Source organism: Pholis gunnellus (assembly GCF_910591455.1).
Source record: "Pholis gunnellus genome assembly, chromosome: 10".
NCBI lineage: Eukaryota > Metazoa > Chordata > Actinopteri > Perciformes > Pholidae > Pholis > Pholis gunnellus.
In genome coordinates, this window is record NC_136537.1 from 14,489,540 (window position 1) to 14,516,899 (window position 27,360).

Sequence of the window (27,360 nt, forward strand, 5' to 3'; positions counted from 1 at the left end):
GTCGCAAACATGACGCTATTGGGGATATTTCGTTGCCTCAAAAAAGACCATGAGCCCAAAGATTAACAAGGCCACACAAACTCACAAGAAGACTAATTTTGGAGATACCGGCCTCACGTCGCCAATGCATCCCCTGCAGAGGAGAAGATGAATCCCTTCTGTGTACATACTTGGAAGAGGATCACCTCCCTGTGTCTTTTTGCCAATAGCACACATACTGCTTAAATTTCTAATGTTTGCCTTAAAAATGAGAGCGAGTGGGGACACAGAAAACTGTTGGACTGCTCAAATAATAATGGATGAGTGTGTACGGGGGTGACCAGCCTGTTTTTATCCTCAAACACACCTCCCTGTGTGAACTGATAATACTGATAATAATACTGATCAGATGTATGACAAGCTGCTGTTGTGATGTTTTAAAGCAGCCATGTTTAGAATGAAGACGGGACGTTACAACAGAGCTAAAAACGCATGTCTCATCAAAGCAGTGCTCGTCAGCATCCATCACCGAGGAAACCAGCAGCAATAATATTGTACAGTATTTTATACACACAGACCTGGGCAAAACTTAGCCAAACAGCCTGGTTCTTCACTTGCTTCATCTTCCATCATATTGTATGCTTGATTATCGCAGTCTGCTCTCAGAGACGTTACTTGAATTTGTGTCAAAAAATGATTTCCAAAAGGTTGTCACCGTCATAACACACGTGTGTGTCACTGCTACCAACGCTAGCCAAGGAGCGGGTGTACTGTACGCCTACTAATCCAGTTGTATTGATTTCTTTCATCTTTGATTTTTTTTTTGTGGATGGATTGAAACATACTTTTTTTTCCTGTTTCTTCCCACTGGCCAGTCATGTTGTTGAGTTGTGTCTGTCTAGACAATAATTGCTGAGAACTACAGGAAGGGACTGTGATGGGAGCTGATGTCTTGATAACTGGATCAATAAAGAGAAATGAAAGCAAAAAGCAGACCTGGTGAATCACATGAACATGGTTCTTTTATTTCATTCAACATTACAAACATGTCTCGTTTGATCTCTTCTTGAGGTTTCACTCACTATCTCTCCTCCATCTTTTCCTCTCTTAACAGGTTATTTGAGTACCACCTTGTTCTAAATGCTCTTTTCTCCCACCTCGCACATTTTCCGCCATGCTGATATTATTCAAAACATAGCACAATTTCCAGGCAGTTGGCATTTTGGACAGAAGTTTCTATAGTGTATGTGTTCTTTGTGTATGTGTGTGAACTCTCCAGGGCCAGTGCTAAATGTTAGTCAGCGGAGTAAGGCTTCATTAGACAGTCTTGTATCTGTTTGCAACTTCGCCTTCTGTTAGCTTAAGCTGCTAATGGGACACTGCATGTGAATGAATACACACATGTACATAATCACAAATCTGTAAAGTCTTATGTGTTATAAAGCTTTCCCCTCCTTATCAGATAGTAGCTGCTTTACTGACATTTGTGACATTTTTATGTTGTGAAGACCTAAGAAGGAGCAAGAAGCATCAGATAAAGCTTGCTGGTTACATGTCACTCCAACAATGGCAGCATTCGGTAAAAATTGTATTATGTGAATATTTTAAGGTCTGAGTACATCAGATGCTTTTCAGCAATGAAACTGCTGCATCATCATTTTCTAGCCAACATCAGATCAGTCACACACACACGCACACATGCACGCACACACACACACACACACACACACACACACACGCACGCACACATGCACACACACACACACACACACACTCACACACACACACACGCACAGAGTTAAACAGCAACATAATCCTACAGACAAGTGACAGCCATTGAATTGGAGTTGGGTTCAGCAATTATAGCTCAGAGTTGTGCCCCCATCCCCCCCTCGTATGACAAAAAAATGAGGTACTTGACATCTGCATCAATTTCCATAAAGAGAGCGGCCACATGAGGGTGGGGTGGGTTAGAAGGGCTGATGTGGTGTGTATGTGTCCCATTCTTCTGGTTTCCAAACCAATTTAATTAATTTCCATAACTTCCTGTGACATTGTCAATTATTAGAACGCTCTCTGGAGTTTTACAATACTTTTCTGAATTATCTATTAGCTAATCAAGTAATTTACAACCTTAGAGAGTATTAATTTGCCACCATTTTCTATGTATTTGTTCTGGTATCTTTTTTTTGGTATACCAAATTTCGAATTTCCAGTTAAAAAAGAGAGTGTGTCTCAAACTGAAACCAATATCTTGATTCCCAAGTAATGCTGGTGTTTGCTGCACAGAGACATGAACCATATTTGTCCTCTGCAGGACAAAGGTACCCACAAGTTCAGTTACTTGTAAGCACTAAAATAAAATGAAGCTAAATTACTTCAAAAGCCTATCAATCCACCCAGAGCTGCAGCTATTTTCAAATAGTAAGAGGCTTTGAATTCTTTAGCTGTAAACTTCTCATCTGGTCCGGAAAATAATTTAAATGGCAGGAAAAAAATTAATTAGTTGTTCAAAGATGACATACTTTACTCTGGCATCAAGTTTGTTGACTGTGGGTTAAAATAGTCCTGGATTTAAGCAGCGTACACCCAATTTATACCTATATCTGTCTGAACACACACTGTAGACTCTACGTAGTAGAGTGAGCTTACAAAACGCATGACTCATGATAATTAGAATGTGTATGTGTGTATTTGCAGTGAACCACCTCCTTGAAGATAACTGCATTTCTCAAGAGTAAAACATTTAGGGAAAAAGAGAGAAAAGGCAGCCAGAGAGAGAGTTGGTGTGTTGGTCTCCAGGTCCGATCATGAAGCGTGACGGAGGAGATGAAACTGGACGGGTGAGGGAGGAGGAATACGGAATGATGAAGGGAGACACGGATGATAAAGGTCGGTCATAAACAAGAGACACAAGACCGCTGCATTCTGGTTGGTCGACAGAGGACCCGACATTAACCGCTTCATTGCAGTCAGAGATCAATAAGCATTTCGTCTTCTCCGCAAGACAAACCCACATGCATGCAGACATGTATAATGTGCATGCAAACACACATAACGGCACTCAGAGGCAGACAAGCAGTCATATGCGATTCAAACTTGTATTTATTGGATATTATTATTTTATATTTGCCTCAATGCTAAATGCCACTATCATACACACAGGTCCTTTGAGTAAAAGTGTGTAAGTACAATCAGCAAAATTAAAGTATCAAAAGAAAAATGTTGCAGAACATTGCTCCCTGTCAGTGTTTAACTGACAATTCAATCTAATTCTATATGGATTAATATCACTGGTGCATTAATGCGTATGATTAATCTTTACTACTATAGATATTTAAGGTTTTTCCATAGTTTAATCTATGCAATGCATCGTATTCTATAAGACGGCGTTGTTGTCCTGTGAGAACCACATATCTCCAAAAAGAAACACAACCCTGTTTTCAGCTTTGTGACGTTGCATTTTCCAGCTGATTAAAGAGGGTTTTGAATGGTTTATTTAGCTTAAGAAGTATAGAGGCTTTTCTCAACTTGTAAAGGAACACTTCATCCTTCAGGTCATCTGAAAATCAAATTCAACATCACCAATGTGGAGATACATGGTCAGGACAGGAAGGGCATGGCAAATTGTAATCTGCAAATATCTAAACCTTGGATGCAGCATGGTGAATGTCAGCAGTGTGATCGGTTTCTTGTAGTCTGCCATTGTCCTCTATCTCAGCCATTATTCTCCACAGGACATTCCTTTAGGATGTATACCTGCCATTCCAGCTCTCTGGTCAATATTTATGAACTACATTACTGCATTACAGAATGTGTAGCTGCCGTGCAGTTGAGTCAGGATGCTATCGATCCTCCCCTCTGAGCCGCTGAGCTGCTGAGCTTAGGGGACAAATGCAGAGGTTTTTCCAAACACTTTACATGCTTTTAAACTGAGCCCAGGGGTCACTCTAAAGTCCCTGCAGGAGCAATAAATATGTCCTCTAGCCTGCTACCTGCTGACAGCTCCGGGTGCCTGCTGCTGCTCTTTAGTGGTCAAAAGAGACACTGCAGATTTCTGCACGTAAGTAAAGTTGTTGTCTTTATAGTCTGGATTGTAATTTAACTTGTCTGTGGCATCAATTCTTGTCGCTCAGTGAACATGTTTATCGTGTGGAAGCAAAGTAAGGCCATAACTATTTGATTTTTTTTCTATAAGCAACGGAAAACCTATTTTAACCACTACTGATTACTTGATGTTAAAGTAAAAATAACACTGAATTTATAGCACTTTGGAAACCATCAATTTGAATTTATGTGGCTTGAATTCCCCTTTATGAAATTAGAAGTGGTGCAATATATAGAGTCACTGTAGATACAAATGTGTTGGCCACATGCACAGCATCAGCATCTCCTGTTTGAGGCTAAAATCTCTAAAGATAATCAGACACAAATTCTAAGACCAGAGAAAAATGCATCTGCATCTTGTCTGTTATGATTACAATTCAACATGCTTCTAATGCATAACAGTTTGTGACAAAAATGTCACCAGATATATTCAAAAATCATAATTAGGAAAAGATGAAATCTTCCAGTAGGACATTAGCCCCAAGGCAACCAATGAGGACTTCAACCGCTATTAACCAAATGTTCCTAACACATTTTAAACTGATTAATAATAACTTGAAGCAATGAGCGGAAGATCATTTGTGATGGCAAAAAGAGGCTCAGACAATCGTTCATATTTCCTCTTCGGACAAACATGAGTGGACCAGATAATGAGTAAGCTCTGCGTGGCTGTTTGACCCCTCGGGCTGCGGTGAAAATGACACTGCTGGTTCTTCAGAGAACAAGACGGACAGAGAGAGTAAATACATGCAGATTGGAGTTGTGGGCATGATTGTAAACACAATATACATGTGAAAAGTTGCTGCGCTCGATTTCTAGTGTGTATATATGTGAGAGAACAGGATGGTTCGTGGGAAAAACAAGATGCGGAGAAATGGTAGTTTAATTAGCAGCAAGGTGCTTTAATCAGATAACTGTGATTCGAGCAGTGAAGGGACTTTAATTAGTTGCTTGTGGCTGCAACAGGCCACGGCATGGCCAAACACACTGTATATAGTGGACACTAGATGGATGGAAAATAGGAAGTAAACTCTCTGTGGTGCTAATGTGTCTGCTGGAGTGAGAGAGAGGAGGAGGAGGGAGCAGCGAGAGGAAGGGTGGAGGGGATGAGGAGGGAAGCTGGGTTACTGCCAGAGGGTCGAGCGGGGTCACCAAGTGTAGCATGACCGGCAGAACAGGACGAGCTGTGGGAGGAAAGGGGATGCTCAGAGCTTCTAGAAAGGGGTTGTTAGAGGGTTAGAGTGGAGTGGTGGGATTAGACAGAGCAGAAGGGAGATGGGGATCATGGGAGGAAAGCTCCCAGATGGGGGAAAAGGAAAAGGAAAGAAATACGGTGAGGTCAGACCTCAGTTAGGAACTTTGAAATTCCACTTTAGTCATATCTCTATGATCAAAAATAAGATTCGTTATTTAATGCTTAACATAAATGTATCAATTGAAACTGAAAAAGGCACAAGTTAAATGTCAGTAAACAAATTGTGTCTCAAATCACTGCGGACTTTTTCTGTATTAAACCAGACCACGATGTGCCCAAACATATCTAAACATGTTTATTGTCTACAAGCAGATGCTGTTTTGCAAGATTGGATATTTTGGTGGAAACCAAATGAACTCTATCAGCATTTTTTCGGTATGTTTTTATCAGCATTTCGTATTAACTTGCCATATTAACACCTCATTAATTTCCTCATAATGTGAAAAGAAGAAATAATCCTCTCAGTATTAAGCTTCCTTCAAAACATGTTTGCCGTTGCAAATTAGTTGTATGTAAATATCATTTACAGGAAACAGTGTTGCACCAGTTGGTTGTCTACTTTGTCTGTTGTCGGTTTGCTGATGGGCGTTTAGTGCGCAGTTTGTTTTACCAGAGCTCTTTCACTCTTTCACTGAAAACAGCTGTGGCTCATAACAATGCTAAGGAGAGAAGTGAAAGTGAACCAGAGCAGCACAAGGAGCTGTAAGATGCTCAAAGATCAGTAGAGATAAAGAGGAACTGTAGAGTTGGGTTTTAAACAGCGCTACATTTTGATTGGTGCAGCTTTAAATGTACTAATGGGGGAAAAGAGGTAAACAGTAACAACAGACAACCTGATTAATAATACAGATACTGAGAAGCCTTGCTGCAACATTAGACTGCAGGTTGTTTAAAGGCAGACGTCTCATCATCATGAGTGACACACAACAAGGTGAGACTGTGACAGTTGAGAGGACGAAGAAAAAAAAACAAAAAATGCACTTGAAAGGAAATATTTCTTCTCTCATGGCCACCAAAATATAATGTAAAGAGAAGGAAAATGAGTGATTTAGCGAGACAGACGTATAAAGTGATAGAGGAGGAGATGAAATGGAGAGATAATACACAAATAGATTCAGCTGGTTGATGTGGATGAGACAGGACAGTCCTGTCCAACAAACACTGTTGCAACCACACTTGCCCTTTTCCCTTTACTTTGCTGTCTCCATCCGGCCCTCAAGGCCCTTCTGCTTTGTCTGAGCTGTCCCACCAGATGCCTGCTGTTATTTAACAATGCGTCAGGCTGCGTGATCGCAAAGGGAGAGGGAAAGGACCAAAGACAAGAAAGAGAGAGGAAAGTAGCGATGAAAGAAAAGAGTGATGAAAAAAAAGAGAGGGTGGTATGGGGAAGAAGGGTAAGAGAGTGTTTTCCTCTGTTCGCTTGCTCTGTTGGAGAGTAAGCAGTGCTGGGATGTCACCTCACCCGAAGTCACCAGCCGACACTGACACTGTAGGGCAATAGTCTCCTCCTGTGAACCTGACTAATTCCTGCATTGCTGCAGATGCTCTGTCTCTTTCCCCTGATGCAAATTGAATGGTGTTAATTCTTACAATAGTGTAGCGTTTTTTATTAGTGTTTTATTATCTCACGACTCCTTTATTCAAACTTTTACATATTTATTGTATGTATAAGCTGTTCTATATATCAGGTCTGATTTGAAATACATACATTCAGCTGCTGCTGGATGACGAGACCAGGATCAGTGTTTGTATTGAATTTAATTGTTTCAATTCATATTTGAGACCCTTGATTTGACCTTGATGAGGTTTGTGAAGCAACTGAAGCCATCATTGGGTTTGAACTCCCTAATTAAATCGAAACTAATCACAGAGAAAGAGTTGCAGATAAGAAGCCAATGAGCTGAGCAGAAGGACTTTAAGCTTTGAAACCATTGAGATGTGGGTTTCGCAAAATGGGCTGCAGCTGAGAGGTCCCAAATATTATGTGCACTCAGTGCATTCAGAAACAAACTATATTTCCTTCTTAGCCACGATATCAGAAAATAAAATATTTAAAATGCTCTTTGTATGTTCCCCTAAAAGATTGTAAAACAGATTATTACTGACAAATTTAAATATAATTCAGACAAATGTACACCTTGGTAACTCAGTTAGGTAATTAGAAAGATATTCAATACACGATTGAGGTCTGAGGTTGGCCTTTTAGCTTTAAAGTTCAACGCCATGGGAAAGTACCTGCAAACGTAAAAATAAATGTATGTTGAATGGGAAGAAGGCTTTCCTCTTCCTGTGCCATTGGGACGGGATCCACTGTTATTAAGGTTGATGGTGAAACAGGAAAAAAGGTAGAAAATAAATAAAAAATGTAATATTTGTGTCAGAAAAGAAAAAGATTAACACAGTGTGAAAGGAACAGTGAAAAGAAAAAAATCTCATGTCCGTCCTCAGTCCGCGCCGGTGGGTGGAGACTGTTCCTCAGCATCTCACTGAATCCCCCCAAAAGAATCTGCAAATAGAATCACTGGCTCTGTCACCCTGAAGCACATCAGGCAGCCAAATTGCATCCTTGGTTTTCTTCCCTCCTTCTTCTGGTGATGCTTCCTCGTCGTATCACGTCATTTCAGGGGCTTTTTAACATGTCATGCTCAGCTGTGTATCTCTTCCTCTATTAGCTGTCCATATGCCTCTGGTTCACCCATCACAACCTCTCTGCATCATTCACTCCTATAAAACCTCTTTTTACACTCTGTACCTTCATTTTCTCTTCCTTTTCTCTCTCTCTCTGTTTCTTTTTGGGGTTGCTGCTGGCCCATGAGAGGCATTTAATCACCGCAGTTTCCATCCTCCGAGCCTCAACAACAACCTAGTCTGATTTTACTTCCCCAACGACAAAACTGATTGAGCTTAAAATTGAGGACAGAGCAGTTCCACCCGTCTTCAGCCTCTCGGCTCCTGACCTGCCAGCTGCTAACATGCAAGGCACTTTGTACATGAAGGATCAGCGGCAGTGCAGCACACAGGTCCCATTCTCACATCACACCTACTGTAGAGCTGAATTCTGTTGTATGGTGCAGCAGAAAAACACAAAATAAGATTGTAGGACATGATTAAAAAATGTCTAATCTCATGAAATAAGAAAACTGTCTTTGAATCTTTCTATTTTATCTTTATTTTCTCTCCTGTGCAAGTATGTCGACGCATGTCCCTCAAGTGTGTGTGTATGTGTGTGTGTGTGTGTGTGAGTCATGTATAAACTCCACGTTAGATATAGCTTTTGTGCCAGGTAAGTTAAGAGGAGTAAATATTTGGTAGAGTATACAAATACATCTCATGCTGCTGAATACTAAAACATGGATAAACACGCAAACACTCATTCAGGTGAATGTGTTCTATACACGCAGGCACACGCACACACAGTTTCATGAAATATTAAGAGGCAAACCAACTGTCCATCCTGTTGCCTTATAACACATCACTACCATGCATGTTTGACTGATTTTTACAAAAGAGGAATTTAAAGAATTTGGACTTACAAGATACTTTGGGATGCATATACTGTTTTCAATAATGAGGTTAAAAAAGATCCTAAAAGTTGAAGTTTTTTAATATTATATTTTGATCCCCAAACTCAAAGCAAAGCGCACATAGAACATACAGATTACATATGTTTCAGTGAAAGTAAATTCATTCTTGTGCTGACTTCAGTGTATGATATTTAAAATCACCATGACTGCTTGTTTTCTTTAAAAGGTAATGTCAGTGTAGAATTGCATGCTCAACAGTGCAATTATGTAGTGCTGCTAAGCATTTATAGGCAGACTGTTGGGCAGACTCTGCATCCTTCAAGACTCTATTATAGAGCAGCTAATGCTTTAAGCTGCCTGAGCATTGTTATGCGTACAAAATCAATTAAGTGACTAAATAGGTCATTTACAGCTCAGCGGTGAAAACATGTGATCGTATTGTGTGTGTGCAGCATCTTTCTCTATAGCTGTATTGAGCAGATGTGAGGATAATTCGTTGAGTTTGAGATATTTTAGTTAGTAACTTTTTTTCAGAGAAATCTAGTCATTTTTACACAAATCTACGTTATTCAAACTGTGTTTGGATAAGCGAATACAGTAGATAGATAGATAGATAGATAGATAGATAGATAGATAGATAGATAGATAGATAGATAGATAGATAGATAGATAAAGAGATAGATATTTTAATTTCAAGAATATTTAAACTTTCATCAAGTAAAAATACAGTAAAACAGTGTGCTTATTTAGGGTAACAGGAGTCCAAAACTGAATATGAGAATAAATGTTCAAGTAGACATTTTTTTTGCAATGTGACCCCTCGCAGTCCTTGAGCCATATATGAAACCCATTTCATTATTCCAAACTTATCACCGGTGAATCACTGTGAGTCAGGTCGCTAGGCTTGGACCTTGGGTGAGTAGGTGGGTGGGTAAGTGGGACGCAGGGACGGAGGGAGGGGGAAGGTGGGACGTGCAGAAGTTGTTCATATCGGGAGAGCGCACCGCGAGTCCAACCTCTCCACGCTCGAGAGCGCAAAGGAAAATGTTGCTCGAATCGTAAGGCTTCACAGACGTCTGTAGTGGGTTACTGACACGACTTCAGTCATCAGCATCGTTTTTTATCCTCAGAAAGCATCGTCAAGAGCCGATGTCTCGATGAATTTATCCGGGAAACTAACCAACGTCCTCCTTCTGGTGCTCCTCGCAGCGCAAGGTAAGACACAGCGCAGTCGGTGCTATGCTGGCAAAAAAGTAGCATTTTACTCGTTACTTTAGGAATACCATCAACTTATTTTGGACTCATGTGAATGGTTACCTTACTCGATATATTACTTTTAAGTTACCTTGAGGCGCACCACCATGAGTTAGGCTACCTTTCTTTCTGCGCTTTTGGGTAAAGCTCCGGGGAAACCAACATTTCTAACCAAGCCGAATAACACGGGTATAAACGAAACTTGAGTGGGATGTCAAATGAAAACACGTTTTATTGCTGCAACTGACAATTTATGCAAAAATAGTTATCATACAACACTCAGCCTTTGAACGCTCAGGAGCGCACAACTCGCAAGAAATCTAGAGTCCCCCTCCCATTTTAATTTGCGCATCCTGCTTACTGCTCCATCTAAAACGTATAGAAGGAGGGAGATACCGTTGTCTTTATCATTGTGAGTATTTGTGCTCACCTGAACAATCGGCCCGTGCCTGTGAATAATAATCTCCTATATTCTGTAGAAACTTGCAAAGTCACTGTTATGTTGCAGGGAGGGGGTCAGGGTTTAGTTTCCGTGGGAGATCATGATCTGTGATCGTCACATGTCTCATTTTAACTGATACCTCATCCCCCCCCCCCGGAGCTACTGTGAAGCAGCCACCCATGCACAAAACAAGCCAACACATGGGTGACATACGTTTCTGCAGCAGCTCAATGACTGTCAAGGAGGTCAGAGGTCAAGGTTCGGTATAGGATTGATGCCATGGAGCTGAAGGGGTTCAGTTTCATGCCTAAGAGCATTTAGTGGTTTTCAGTGGTATTTGAAGGACAGTAGCACCTATAGATCCTGATGCTGTAGCACGAGTTTAAGTGCAAAACTCTCATTTCCCTTGTGGTTTGATTTAATGTTTGTACTTTATGACATTAAATCAGGCTGGATTGCTCAGTCAGGTCGTCTGTGTTTTGTTTTGCTATCTGTGTGATCCATTTCTTTCTTTTCTCTTCTTTCCAAAAATCCTTCCTCACATATTTGATATCTTCTCCCATCTCTGGTTCAGGCTGTCAGTCTCCTGTCTGCTTTAAAACAGCAGATTTTGAGGTCGTGCGTTTGAGTGGCTCTCAGGGGACCCGCAGCAGAACAAAGAATAGATAAATGCTTTAATGCTGTATTCACAAGTAACTAAATTGTTATTTTCATCCTGAAATTCATCTCTTTGGAAAAGTAGGCCTACACAGAGGCAGGTTTCTTGGGAGAGCGTCTTTAACAATAATAATGGGTCTAAAATAAGGATAAAATAAGTCACTTTCAAGTGGCAAAATATTCTTTGTCAGCATCTTTGTTGTTTTTGTAACCTTAACACCTGTCAGTCAGTCTTTTGCTGTGGATTTCTGTTGCTGAAATTTGAGTTTAGATCCTGCCCCACAAAGACAGAGAGCAGTAACTACACGAGCACTAAAGAAACATTTTCAGTCTGCCTGGCAAATCGTGAAACAGAGAGAAAGGTTGACATGCATTTAGGCTGATTATTTGGTCTGCCTTCGGTTAATCCTCACAGAATGAAAGGGGGGAACAGTTTTCACTAACAAATACAACTTCATTGACCCTTTGAAATAGTTTTTTTCAGTTTAAACTCAATTGGAATTTTTACAATCCATAGCAAATTAAACGTATCTGTGTTTTAATAGATGTATGCCAGTCCTACTTAAAATGTTCGTATCAAAATAAATAAATAAAATCAATTTACAGTCTAGCACACTTAAATGTGTATTTTAAAGATAGCTTTTTATTGTACGAATTCCACAAGAGTCAAAAGTTGATTGCAGATACATGCTTACTCTTTGCTAAGCCAGTTAGGAGAAGTTTAGCTGGGGTTTTGTTCTTTAACACAACTGCCTAATTAAGTAGCTGTTATGTGAATTGTCATTGAAATTATAGTTTTTTACAGATGAAAATAAAGTAAGTTTGGTTTTAGCTTTAGCTAAGGCTAGCCCCGTCTATCTCACCTTATAGCTTCACACAGTACCTAGCATTGGACGGGCTGATTGCTTGTTGCTGCTTGTAGCGTTGTCGAATACCGCGGTGTTACGCTTGCTTGTATTTTCAAAGTATATTCATTTTTAACGTGTCACGGCGTGTCCACATTGCACCAACTTCGACACTGCACGTCCTTAGCTCCCCAGCAGTAGGCTACACCCGCCAAGTATAAAGTAGATCGGATGAATGGTTCTCGAGATATGCGAAGGACGTATACATACAGACAGACAGAGATTCCTGTTTTATAGTTAGATGATTCATTTAAATGGTATAATCATTTTTATATATTATGACAGATGTCAAAAAGTCAGATTCGAGCCGTAACTCAATTTTGACCTAAATGTGTAGTTACTGTATTTTGCCTGTAAAGGGCAGTAAATATGTATTTTCTAGAGTTATTCAGCCGCTGTGGGTATCGCTCAGACTAAATATGTTGTTCGGTTTGTCCCATACAAACTAGACATTTTTCCTGGGACTGACACATTGTACTTTTAACAAACTGTGGTCATGATTCTGGCTATAGGTTGAACCCCTGCCGTGCTATATGAAACCGTTTTTTTTTTTTATTTAAAGCCCAGAGTGCATTGGTGAATTTGTCTCAGATGTGCTACCCGGTGTCCCCCCTCGAGAGCAGCACTAAGTGGCTTTGTGTTGTCACGCTCCAGTCGACGTGAAAGACACTGGCTTCGCACATCCCGTAACACGATGCAGACTCAGAGTCGTGGGGAAGGGATGTGTCTCCGTATGACACGTGGGATTGACTCTCTCACTGTCTCTGTCATTCTCTTCAGCTGGAGAGATTTGCTACAGCCGACTGCTTTGTCGCTTCGCCCTTGGGAGAATTTCAAAAGGAACAAGAAAGCGGTGCCATGAAGGGATGACAGTGTCAATACTCTCCACAGTAGAACAGATTTTTCTAAAGCCAGAAGAAATCTGCTGTGTCCTTGCTTGTTAGAGGTGGTTGACCTGGCTATTTGGAGGGAAAGTTCCAGAAAAATTCAAGAATTTTACCCTCACCTTCGTCTATCCTCCACTCCGTCCTTCACCGGTCCTCTCTTCCATCCTACCCTCAATCCCTCATTGTTTGTACGGGATATATATTTTATAGGGGCTGTGTATGCAGATAAGTGACTGAAAACACACATTGATACACACAAACTCTCCCAGTGGGGATCCAATAAGTGGGCTACAGAAGGTATTGCCTCTTGCCGGCAAGGATAGGGTGATTTGTCCCTATAACAGAGGAAAAGCTGATCCTGCAGACCATGGGATTGGGGTATTTTGGTCGGATCTGGCTGGAGTCGCTTAGACGTAAGGTGTGGGGGATCTGTAAAGCTACAGCATGGGGCTGTTAGTTGAATACATTGGGTAGGGACAAATGAAGTCACAGCCTGTGCGATAGGTTGTGGCGCTCATCAGCATATTAAAGGACAAAATAATTTCCGTAAAGTCTGAGATTGAGTGATTAAAATCGGTGAGTGCATGATGCATTACCCTGCAGAATACATCATCTCCAGCAGAAATAGCTGAGAGAATTGTCCAGCCATGCCTGCGTTATACTAATCTGATCCGCATTATGTTTCAGGCTTGACCCCTCTATCTCACTTCACAGTGCTTTTTAATAGGCTGCAGCTGCGTGTTAACAGCGTGAAGAGGATCTGCCTTTTTAAACAAGTTCTGCCCAAGAGAGCAGCAACTGCATTGCTGTGCTAACAATTAAATAAATACTCCAGTGAAAAGTGAAGTCTTTACAACTCAGTCTTTACAATGGAGATTGTAGTGTGGCCAACGAATCAAGTGTTCTTTCTTACACCAGCATGATTTACAGTAAACCCTTGGGGCCTTTATCTGCTTGTATGGAGTTGTCTGCTTGCATCGCAGCGTCATCAAACATATTTGCTCCTCTTTAGCTCCTCTGCCAGACTTAAATGCTTCTCTGAGCTTGGAACTACAGAACGGCTCTCTGGTTTCTCTCCCAGAAGCAATATAGTTGCATTAAAGTCTGACAGGCAATCAGAGTATATGTGTGCTTCTGTGCGTGTGACTTAAGGACTGTGCAGCGGCTTGAGGATCCTCTTAACGCGATTGTCGTGTGATTATTGCAACTGAACCCCTCTCTCGCACACATGGTGTAACCGCCACAGGCAGAGGCAGAGGACTTATCCCACCCCCCTATGGATTGGCTTAAACCACCATACTCCCCTCCAACCAACACCACACACACACTTTCACTCTCTTTAACACACAAACACAGACATCCTCCTCCAGACAGCCATGCTGAATGATTCCTCTGGGACATCCTGGTCTTTGGTGCTGGCGATGAACTGAGTCACGCTTTAGGATGGAGGGAGAGAAAGCTGGAGAAGATGACGTTGAGCAACAGAGGCTTCAGATGGAGGACAGTGATATTTGAGAATTTTGCCCCCACTTTCACTTCTCCTCCTTACCTGTTTACATTTTATATAGACTGACCTACGTTTTTCATTAATTGATTGTTTTTAATTGATATGTTTGCCCATGTGTCCCAGCTGTTAACACACAACGCAAGCTAACTCAGGACGCAGCCTCGAGTGTCAAGCCATGATTTATTTTCAGCATGTCCATATTTTAACAGTGTCATCCCTCATACAATTCGCTGTTAGTTTCCCATCTTGACTCTTTGTTTTTCGTTTTTGTGTTTCTATCCAATGTCTGTTTTTGCTCAAAGTTGCCATTTTCAAGAGTGATGATGGTCTCTTAATTTTGCTAGTTTGCAGTAGTCTTTGTTCAGCTTGAACGGGATCTCTGTGGCGTACTCTGAGACTTGAAGTAGGCCCAGCATCATCCACGCCTTGCTTTGCCATGTTGTTGCCCACTTGCTGAGTGTTGAAGCCCTCACCGATTGCCCTACTGTATTCATCAAAGTGACAAACTTTGACAAACTGCTCAACCACGATCAGGAAGAATGATTTCAGTTTGCTACAAATAAAACATAGGATGTTCCAAGGTCTCTTGTTTAAAGGTCATAGTTTCCCGCATCAGTAGTTTAACAATGTAAGCCCTCCATCGATTCATTCAGCCATTCATTCATTTTCGATTGACTTATCCGCACCAGGGTCATGAAAAATAGCACTGCCCAGCATCCTTTCTTTAAGATGTTCCTTCCTCTTACTGGATCCTGAAAATCGTTTAGATCAATATGTAAACTCTCCAGCATGTCCTGAGTCGTCTCCAGAGGGAAGAAGCTGTTGGGCATCTTCATTGTCATCTTGACTCTTTTGGAAGAGCAAGTGCTTGAAACTGAACAGCTTATGCTGCCTTAGCTCTTCACTGTGCCCTGAAGAATAACTACAGCTAACAAGTCATTTGATTTACTGTGTCCATTATCTTATTGCTCTCCCACTACTCAGTGCTTGAGGCTGGAGGTGATGGTCGGGACAAAGGAAGATTAGCTGGTTCATTTTTATCACAACTCATTCCCGTCGGGCAGCTGCTCATCTTCCCTGAATGGTTCTGAAAGTTACTTTCTAGTTCTTTCTGGTTCCTTGACCTAGAAAGGAAATACAGTTCTCTACTCTATGTGAGGCGATTGAATAGTTCATAGCAGTGTCTCTTGCACATTCAGGAGAATATTTTCATTTTGCGAACTCCTACGAGTTCATCTTATGACACCCGAGTTACTTATTGCATTGTGACTTAAACTGTCGGAAAGACATTTTTCCCCAATGATTTGAAATGAAGGCACAATGTATACACATTTTGCTGCTGTTGTAAAAGGAACCTGATAATCTGTAGCTATTTTTATAATTAAACATATGGTAATCCCAGCTGTTAGGGCCGATAATCGGTCACATGGAAACACATTGTTGAATCTGTCGCACACCTTTTCTGCAGAATGGCTGAGTATTGAGGATCTCCGTAAGGCGCTCTCACTTCTCTTTCCCTCCCACCTGTTCGCTCGGCGGGCTGCCTGGCTGTCGATCTGCTGTAAGTTAATTCACTGGAGGAGTTTAAATGACACGAGAAGCATCTGACTCGTTTATTCGATCCTTCTGTCGATGACTGTGTTCACTCTGTCTCATAGTATGTTCGTCTCTTTTGATCTTGAGTTACAGGGGATGAACTTCCCTTTGCTGTCTGTGAGACACACATAGAAATGTAAGAGTGAATGTGAGGGAAGGGTTATGCCAGAATCAAACTACACAATATGTATATATTTCCGATCCCAACACCCCATGTCTATCAAGTAGAGACATATTTGGGCTGATATTGTCTGTTCTTCAGCGTTTTGCTGAAGTTTTTTGTTTATAGTAAACATATTTTGGCATTGGGGTACTTAAATATGCAGTTGTCCCATTAGAACATATTTACATTTGGATAATTGCCCTCTTTTTTAACCAAATTGTGAGTTTATTCAGAGAATATGACCTGAAAACGCACACATTTTCTCAGATGAAAGCATGGAGGCAGGGATCCGTTGAATTTCATGTATCAGTATTCTGTAGACGTGCCCTCATACATGAAGACACACATAGGCTTTATAACACGCACCATATGGGATGGTCACAGCACATGCAGTAATCACAGAGGATCCTCTTGTGCGTCACCCAGCATGTCACAGTCAGACCATCAAAAACCCTGGAGAACGAAGACACGCCATTTAGCTTTTCTCTGCTTCCTCTAGCTGTCACTTCTCTCCTGCTATATCTTGTCTGGGCTGTTTCTCTCTCCCTCTTTGTATCTCTCTTCCATGCACTCTCTTTCTCACACACACACACATACTGTCAGCAGTGTATTATTGGAGGGTAATTAGTTCCTTCAGATTGTCCAACCACTCGCTGCCAGGCTCATCCTGTTAAGCACATGCATGATCAAAGAGCCTCCCACAGGCCACGGCTCTTTCTGAAGTGTCGGGCTCCTGTAGACACGAGCGACGGGGACAGACTTACTGTTTGGCTTGCTAATTCTAAATCAATGTGGTTATTTTCGGGTGAAATGCATGACTGCTTGACTTGGCTTCATCTGCCTCAGAGCAAAACCTCATTATTTAGTTACTGCATCACAAAGGCAGGGGAAGGAACGAGCGCATGTCTGGTAAAGTGAAATACGATTGTCAAGCTGACATCATGGGATTTTCATCATCAGAGGCAAAGACATTTCTGCTTTCAATGATTAAGAACTTTCTTCTAAAGCTTGAGACAGATGAACTTTACACGAGACAAGAGGTCTTTGGTGGGTAGATAGCAGCGTGGCTCTAGATAGCAATGTTGGGTGGTTCACCACTTTGGTCGTCGATTGAAATATTTAAACTACTTTGAGATGGATTGACATTTTCTTAGACATTCATGATCCCCACATGATGTATCCTAATACCTTTGGTGATCCTCTTTTTCTCTAGCACCACTGTGAGGTTGTTTGTATGCTGAAATTAGCATTTAGCTCGAAAGCACCGCTGCGCCCAAGGACAGTCTCACAGATCTGCTAGCATGGCTGTAGACTCTTAGTCTTGTTTTAAATACTGTCTATTATTTATGAGAGTGAGCGGGGGTGGGAGCACTGGGGAGGGACTTATGTATTATTATTGTTTTGGTGTTACATTGGCCGGAAGAAGTGGATGTAGCCGTTGCTGCTGTCTCATCAGCAGTACAGGGAGTTGAACGTGGTGGACAGCCACAATATAGTCTCATATTCTTCACAGTCCCTACAGGAAAGACACCTGCCCCTCCAAATTCCATGCTTATCTTTAATTGTGTTTCAGATTCTCTGCGCGGCTGTCATACCCAGAATGCATGTTGGCTTGTTGACAGTGAACACGGCCACTGTACCAACCGATATTGTTTATGGCTGCTGCATCCGTTATGTTACGGTTTATTTGTGAAAACAGTCATTAATATGCATGCGTCACTAATGTTGGCGCGCTGTGATGTGTGTTTGTGTGGTGTGTCGTTGGTTTTGTGTGGTAGGAGGGGTGACTGTCATGCACTCGTATTCTGCTGAAGTGCACACACAGCTTCTGTCATGATATGATCCGTTATAAAGGGTGATTTGTATTTACTGTTTGTTTCGGTGATAACTCTCACTGCCTCTGTGCTGTTTGCTTGCTTCATTGGCTGGACTGAGTTAGCGTCTCATTTTAGTTTCAGACGGGACTCGTTATAGGTAACTTTTGTAGTACTCGAGGACAGTTGAGCTAGTTGTTTGCTTTTTTTCCCCGACGAGGAAAGCGGGGTCAGAGGACCAAGGCTTAAAAGTCATGGTTTGCTATTGAATGTTATGGTTGGAAAAGACTTTGCTTTTTATTTTCTCCAATACTATCTAACGTTGGTGGGAATATAATAGAATATGGGTATTTAGGGTGGAGGGTGGGTCATGCATTTTCCTCCAGTCAGGCTCAAAGAAAAATACTTGTTGCTCCGGGAACGGTCTGAATCATTTTAAAAACATTTTTTTAAAGTTTGTGTTGGCAAAAAATAATCAGTTCCTTAATGTGACTTTTGATAGAGATGTCAGCTTTTCTATACAATTAACATAATCTCAGTGTAATATATCAAAGCTTTAGGAACCTATTATGTTGAAAATATAATTCCACAGCTGGATCAGTTGGAATTACCTGTGCTCTGGATTTTAACTTTAACTCGCTCACTGTCACTTCCTCACTTTCACATGCAAACTCATAAATTCTCTTTGTGTCACACAAATGAAATCCTTACATTAAGTACCAGAATGCAGCGAGCAGTGTTTGTGTGTGCAGAATTATCTGTGGTGAAAGGGCAGATGTTATAATTAACCTCCTTTTAAATGAAGTCTGAGATCTTCCGTGGCAGAACAAAGAAGGGCATTAGAGGAGTGAATGTGCCAACAGAGAAAAAAAAAAATATTGGCTTCATTTTTTTTTTGTCACAGTGAACAAAAGGTCCAATTAATTGACTTATTATAATTGTCCTGGTTTCCCCTAGCCCAATTAGAGGCTTAAACAACTTTCTGTGAGTGCAGCTAATCAGGGAGCAGCGGGCAGTTTTTCAAGGCAGGTACCAAGAGCTGAAATGACCCATGTGTCTCCGGAGAGAGGCCCTCTCATTAAGCTTTAAGACTCAACTCTTCTATGCCAGTGACCTCAGAAAACTTGTTGAGAGTTTTGAAGCAGTATAGCAAATGCAACGTCTTACCCACAGATAACTAGATCTGACAGGTTCTGATTCGTTTTTAGTTTGTTAACTTCTTAAGACAATTCTGTTAGAATGAGACAAAAAACTTTACGAAAGAAAATCAGGTTTTTCTCCCATTTTACTATTCCAAATGGTTCTGGCTACATTGCCTTCATCGGGGTGGCGATCCTGATGATTTGATGAAGGCTATGCTGCAGAAAATGTTTGGGGGAATAAACATGATGGAAAATAGCTGTGTGACCTGATTTTCACTTACCTCAATGAACTTGATGAATAGCTTATGCCTCTGCTGGCCCGCAGCCCGCTGTGTGTGCTCCATCTGAACTTGAAATATTTAGGGGAGGGAGGGGTAAAGATTTAAATTGCATGTGTAATATATGGGGATACAGAAGGTCATTGCATATTCTCCCTCAATTATGTGTCCGGAATCATAACTGTTTGTTGTTCGGTCATTGTTTTATGTGCACCAGATGTTGTGATTATGTAAGTGTGAATTTTTTAGCTCGGTAAGCTGAGTCTACCCCTGAGCTGTGTTAGTCCCCTGTGAGGTTAAATTAAAATTGTTGTTAAAACCTGTAAATGTAAAAACCTTAAGACGTGTGTTCACTGTGTTACGTTGCTTGACATGCTTCAGATTCAGATTGCCGCTCAAATATAATAACAGCGATGAACCTCAATTACATTTTTATTTCCCCGGCCAGTCTGATCCTTTTCAACATGAGCAATTGAACAAGTCTCCCAAAATGAGAAACCAGACAGACTGTAATCTGAGATGTCTGCAAGATATTCATCTATGTGTACTCCCAATGGCAATACATGGACAAACTGCTTTATGACCTTACAGTACAAACACTGAATATGAAATATTTGTTTCAGCATTATTATTTTATTCAAGGTATGTGAACAGGTATAGTGTCTTATTGTCGTGGCAGACATGCACATTACTAATACTAGCTTAGGTCAACTAGTTAAGTAGCCTGCAATAATACATTGCTGTTTGTATTTCTCATTATTATTTTCATTTTCTGCCACAAATATTTGCTTGAAATTATTAAGATATGATATCTTTGAAGAGTAAATTGACGTGAAAAAAATATCAAAGTAAGGTTTGTGTGATACATGTTTCAGCTTCTGGTTTGTCGAGAGGTAACTGACTTGCGCAACAAGAAAGTGTCCCATTAAAGCGCCATGTTTTATTTAGTTGTTGCCAAGGAAACAAACCTTTTCCGTGAATGTAGCTATTTGTGTGTGTATGGGTTGTGACCCATTTGCCCTTTTGGTGAAGCACATTTCCCTCGATCTCTAAAATGGTTCACGCAGCTCGGTTAGTGCAAGTCGTACGGTTTTTTGGGACTGTGTTGAATGATGTGTGCGTCCCTCCTCGGCTTGGAGGCTGTGAGGGGAGAGGTTGGCCTCTGCTTTAACAAAACCAATCAGTCAGTTTGAAATCCAAGGTCATACAGTAACTTACCAGCTACCCAGAAGAAAGCAGTAACAGAGAAAGGAGGCGGTTCAGGGAATAAAAGCCAAAACAAGATGATCAGGAAACAGAAAAGATGGGATGAAGACACAGAGGAAGTGAAAGATTATGTTCATTCTGGTATTCTATGTACTGTATAGAGGATTTGCAGCTCATTGCAGCCACTGGTTTATGTGTTTATGAGGTTGTGCTGGTGATGAGAATGCGTGCTGTGAGTGAGGCAACTTTTTATGCTTGGCTCTGCAGGCCATCCGTGTTACTAGTGGTAGTTTTCCACAATATGACCATCAGTCCAGCCTTACACATCCTTCACACACACTTCTTCAGACACACAAGCCAGCGGCACACCATTCCTTTTTGCTTAAAGCATCTTCTATATCTAAACAGGAAATAGAAACTCCCCTCGAAACACACTTTGCTCTCTCACAGCCGTCACTCCATCCAGAGCAACGAGGCATCGATTCAACAGTTTAAGGGTTAATTTCATCAGGATATCTGCTGCCACTGAGAATATTGCTTCGTCTTTCTGTGTGAGCTACAAAGTGTAAGTGAGAACAGTGAGAACATGTTGAAGTTGTTCTGGAGACAATGTAGATTCAATGTGACTGTTTCTGCCTGTAGCTTTCTTTGCTTCGCCCACATTACTCACTTTCTTTTGAAAGAATAAAACATTTCTCAAGGCTTTCTGGTGAAATGACTGCTTGATATGAGAACATAACAACCATCTTTGTATCTTTGGAAGGTTTTCTTTAGCAGAAACTGATGTTAAATCATCTTTAGTGGCTGACCTTAAGTCACGTCAAATTAACTTAGCTAATTTAGCTAATTAACTAGCTCCATGACACCCACATTTATTAAAGCAGTAAATGTCTCAAACTTTATTATTGTTTATCTAAGTAATTAAACCTTAAATATTTAAGGTTGTATATATGTATAACTGGTTGAACTGATCTTTAACGTTTCCACTCAGGAACAATAATTCACCAAATAACCCAAAGTATGCTTGTGAAGAAGTAAAATTAACAAAATAAACTTGTAGTTTGGACTTTTTGAATATAATTCAGTTCAGTCTGAGATGTTTCACAGCCAGCATGGAGAGCTAAGTAGGGGGCACTTCATCTTAAGTCACCTCTGCTTTTGATTAATCATCCCCATGATGATCATTTCCCTTCACTCAATGCCCTTAAATGCATATACCTCCGGTCTTTAATGACCCAGGATTACATTACACCCTTTCCAATAAGATTTTAATATCTGGCATGATCTATTTTTTATTAGTGCCATATCTCTAAAGACTCATGGTATGTATGAATGTCTGAGAACAAACCCATGTATTTAAGGATTAACTGTTTTTTCGTCTTTCTTTTGTTAGGCTGTTTATCATCTAAGGGAGAGGACAGATTATTTCGGAGGTTGTTCAGGAGGTACAACCAGTTCATCCGACCAGTGGAGAATGTATCAGATCCAGTCACAGTGGAGTTTGAGGTCTCCATGTCTCAACTGGTCAAAGTGGTAAGAGAATAAACATCTCTATGCAAACAAATCAAGTGTTTTATAAAAGCATCCTTTGCTCTTGGTGACTAATTTGCTCTTTTTTTCCTTTCAGGATGAGGTGAATCAGATTATGGAAACCAATCTGTGGCTGAGACACGTGAGTGGGTTTTATCTTTTATGTAACGCCATTAGTGATGACACATTATATTTATTTATGCTACGTTTTATCTGTTTTTTAGGTCTGGAACGACTACAAACTGAAATGGGCCCCTGTTGAGTACGATGGGATTGAGTTCATACGAGTTCCTTCCAATAAGATTTGGAGGCCGGACATTGTTTTGTACAACAAGTAAGTTTTAGTGCGCGAGTGCTAAAGAAGAGCTCCATGTTGAGCTTGCCTAATATGTCGAGAGACACAACTGTGCAGAGTTATCCCTCTAACTATTTCATAATTCTCTTCTTCCTACATGCTAATGCCATTTATTGATGCTCTCCGTCTTTTGTGTTAAATGGCCTTTAACTGACATGACGTTTACATCTCTCAAAGTGCTGTAGGTGACTTCCTCGTGGAAGACAAGACCAAGGCTCTGCTGAGGTTTGATGGCACCATTACCTGGATTCCCCCAGCTATTTTCAAATCTTCCTGCCCCATGGATATCACCTACTTTCCCTTTGACTATCAGAACTGCTCCATGAAGTTTGGCTCCTGGACGTATGACAAGGCCAAGATCGACCTAGTGCTGATTGGCTCAAAGGTCAGAGGGAGTCTCTGGGGCAAAGGGGGGAGGGTTCCTGGCCATGTACTGTAGCAGTCATGCAGTTTTATTCTACATGGCATGTTTACATCACAATATATATTGTATTTTTTGTGAGAACTCATTGAGATTTTAGCAGGAACAAATACCCTTTTATGTGCACATATGTCTTCACATCCATTAAATTCCTTCACTTTTATGCCAGAACACATTTAGTGAGGTGTCACAAGTTGCTAGAGGCAACTTTTGAACATTTAAACTAGTCACTGCCTTTGTCTCTTTCAACAGACTTTCAAATACATATTTTCCTCAAAATATTCACCTTTCATTTGCATTTCATCAGGTGAACCTGAAAGACTTCTGGGAAAGTGGAGAGTGGGAGATCATCGACGCACCAGGATATAAACATGACATCAAGTACAACTGTTGCGAGGAGATCTACCCGGACATCACCTACTCCTTCTACATCCGCCGCCTGCCTCTCTTCTACACCATCAACCTCATCATCCCCTGCCTCCTCATCTCCTTCCTCACGGTGCTGGTCTTCTACCTCCCGTCTGACTGCGGCGAGAAGGTCACCCTGTGTATCTCCGTCCTCCTCTCCCTCACTGTGTTCCTGCTGGTCATCACTGAGACCATCCCTTCGACGTCACTCGTCATCCCTCTGATCGGCGAGTACCTCCTCTTCACCATGATTTTTGTCACGCTCAGCATCGTCATCACGGTCTTTGTGCTGAATGTCCACTACCGCACCCCCATGACTCACACTATGCCAGAGTGGGTGAGGTCTGTGTTCCTTGGGGTGCTGCCCAGGGTGATGCTGATGAGGCGGCCCATCGACCAGGGCTGCTCCTCGCCTGCCAGTATCACAGGAGGGACAGGAAGAGGAAGGAGCAGCGTGGGAAACAAAAAGAGAAAGAGCAGCATAGGAGGAGGAAGTGGCACAGGAAGTGTAAGCATTGGGGGTCTAACTGGGGGTGTAGCGTGTTCACCTCTGGATGGTGGGGCAGCAGCAGGAGGAGGAGGAGGAGGAGGAGGAGGGGCTGCCTCAGCTGGTGGCTCCATGAACTGTGTGGAGTACGGCGAGATGAATCGGGACATGAACCGTGACATAAACAGGAGGTGCCCCTACAGAGGCAAAGAGGTACCGACTCCAGTCCCACCCTCAATGGGGCCACCTCCTCCCCCTCCTCCTCCTCCTCCTCCACCTCCGCCCCCGCAGGCACCCCCAACCCAGGGGCCCCAGGAATCAGAGTTGCCCAAAGTGCCGCGGCCGTTGAATGCCCCTTCGCCTGTCAGCGCTGTTGTTGCCTTCTCCGTGGTGTCGCCAGAGATCAAGCAAGCCATAGAGAGCGTGAAGTACATCGCAGAGAACATGAGGACTCGCAACAAAGCCAAAGAGGTACGAAAGCAAGTTGGAGTTGTCTTCATAATGAAACAACAATACTACTGTTTTTATATGTGTGGCACTATGTCCTTTCAGTTGAGCTGGCAGTGCCGGTGCAGTCAAACTTGATCATATCAGTAAAAAACATATTTAGGTTTATATTTTTACTGCACTTTTAACATTAGTTTCAGACATCTTTGCTATATCTTGAACATGAACACAACACATAGAAGTTGAAAATGTTCTGCCATGAGAGCAGTCCTAAATTGCAACTGCAAACATTTACATTAACATATACACAGCTGATAGAGACATACACAACCTTAAACTACTGTACTTATGGGGACTAGGTGTCATAACCCAACTTTTAGTCAGAAAAGGAAATAATGACACACAATTGCACACAATCGTATAAAATGTATTTATTTAAATGGTAAAATATACTGACTAACTGTGTGAAATGATCAGTAGATCAGTGTGAAAGGTTTGTGTGGGGTTATTGAAGTATAATCAAAGCAGAACTAAACTAAATAAAGGTGTGGTTGCACTATTACATACTATGCTGACCCTGTAACACGAAGCAGGATCTGGGGTTAGCGAGGTAACTTCAGGGTTAACTCTGGGGTTATAGTTCCACGACGGAGGTTCACTTCTTATGGCATGTATGATAATATTTTAGCCTTCTTCTTTCAGCTGTAACGCTGGCGGTGTGAAACGGACTTGGGAGCAAATTAAAAAAAAATCTGCATATCTTCTCTCATCGTGTCAGCTTCGCAGACTGGATGCAGTGTTACTTTGCTGCGATTACTTTAATGTACGCTGTGGGTGATAACAAGTTATGGAAGGAAACCTTATTACTGCTGAGCATTATGTTTTTAAATGTATTTTTTATTTGCTTCCAAGTCGGTTCCACACCGCCGGGGTTGCAGCTGAAGGAATACGACTAAAATATTGTCATACACACCGTAAGAATACATCTAAGCAACATATTAACTTAACGGAATACACACATTATACTTGGCTGTACCCGTGCTCTCCCAGTGAGCATTTTTCCGTTGAAAGGATGTTTAAGCGGTGATATTATAGATCTGGTCATTTACGCACTCACACAGGAGGTAATTTCTTGTTAGCTGTCCTTCCTTCATTTGGCAGTTCAAACTGTGTTACTCTCAGCCTGAATTACGTGTTTAACTTTTACGTATTTGTCTATTATACAGTTTTCTCTTTATTTGTAAAATGCGGGGCTCTGCTGACAGCAGACTTGTCTATGTTTGTGATTGGTCATATGCTGCTAACACCGCCCCTTAATATGGTTGATTTACCGAGTTGATAACCATCTTCGTGGGACCGTTAATCGGGATCACGGTCGTTAGGGTTGGTTCAGCCAGATAACCAAAAGAGGCCCTGGGTATGTTGAACTCGCTTCGTGGTACAGGCTTCAGGTGAGACACAAGCACAGGACGAGGGAAAGACAAAACCTCCAGGCCATGGCAGAGGTAGAGGGTCATCACAGAGGCTTGGATTACTATCCTCAACCCCAACATTCAACTTAACTTGGTCCTATTGCCCTAAAATAAATGGTGAACCTTGTGGAGACCAGAGTTTTGTCCCCAGATTGGTGTGCACAGATTAAGTTCCCACAGTGTACAGTACACAGCACACAAATAGACATAAACATGCAACAACAAAGCATTGCTGTATGACTGTTATCTCTGCAGCGTGTGGATATTCTACCGAGCTTAGTAAAAGGTGTAGAAAGCCATTTATTCTGAGCTATAAAGGGAGAGGAAAGCTGCTTGTTTGTTGCAGATGGAGGGCTTTGTGTACGCCTCCTGCACCCTCTGGATGGCCCTGATATGTTTGTTGCTTCAGCTCCATCTTTTCCTAACACGGCTGGGATATTTCTTTGATGCATGCAGAATAGCACACAATGGCATTATGGTCAGTGCAGCCATGATCCTATTGTCCACACCTGACTGATCAAGGGATACTCTATACTATAAACCAACACACACACACACACTGTACAAAACCACTCCACCAGTAGCCATGGTGGTAAACACTGCAGGATCTCTCAGCCTCTTTTACACAGGAACCCACAAACTCACATAAAGACACACACACACACACACACACACACACACACACACACACACACACACACACACACACACACCCCGTATAGCCATTCAGCTGTAGTGTTAACACAGTGATTTTACAATCACCATTAAGCAAAGGTTGCTGGGAGCATTTTTGGAAGAAAAGTGCTGTTGCCTATGAATTTGTGTGCCATAGATGTTATATATTATACACACACCAACATTTATTTTCTCCCTTTCCTCAGGTGGAGGACGACTGGAAGTACGTAGCCATGGTCATCGACAGGATCTTCCTGTGGGTTTTTGTGACAGTGTGTGTGTTGGGAACGGTGGGACTCTTCCTCCAGCCACTTATCAGCTTCTTTCTCTAATGAGAAACTTGTCTTTGTCAAGTCTCTTTCTCTCTCTTTGTGTCTACTTCTGTCTGTCTCTGTACCCCACTTGAATTACTTTGGGAATTATCCCTCCTCTAGCTCTTTCAAATCAAACACAGAACCGCCTCTTTCTCCTTTTCTGGCATTTTGTCTCTCATCTGTGTCTCACGCTCTTCTCTGGGACTCCACAATCAGCTATCACTTATAGCTCTCAGCTGTCTATTTCCTCACATGATTTCCCCTGATTTCCCCATCTCATCTTTGCCTTGCCCTCTCAAAGTGCATGCCATGCTGTTATCCAGTCTCCTCCGCCCCATCACAGTTTTTTTTTTCTGACATCATTATCAAGTCTTCTTTCCTCTTTCTCTCTCTCCCTGTTTTTCTCCTCTCCTGTGCCATGTTTTGACCTGCCACTGCCTGCAGCTTATCTCTTCACGGCTGTCTCCCGTCTCCCATTGTGTCTATGCGTCTCCGCATTTCCATTCTGTGTGTTTTATTGAAAATATCCATTCAG

The 27,360-nt window shown here is 41.7% G+C and overlaps 1 protein-coding gene across 1 annotated transcript; it reads left to right on the plus strand.

Annotated features, from left to right (window-relative positions):
- Window positions 1-10,022: 10,022 nt before the first annotated feature.
- On the plus strand, window positions 10,023-26,843 carry LOC306702036 (neuronal acetylcholine receptor subunit alpha-3-like; the record flags this gene model as incomplete). The annotated part of the gene is made up of 7 exons (XM_079167529.1): window positions 10,023-10,080; window positions 22,110-22,249; window positions 22,344-22,388; window positions 22,471-22,580; window positions 22,779-22,986; window positions 23,330-24,388; window positions 26,718-26,843. 7 exons carry the CDS (start codon window positions 10,023-10,025, stop codon window positions 26,841-26,843), a joined length of 1,746 nt encoding a protein of 581 aa, XP_079023655.1.
- Between the last annotated feature and the right edge of the window lie 517 nt (window positions 26,844-27,360).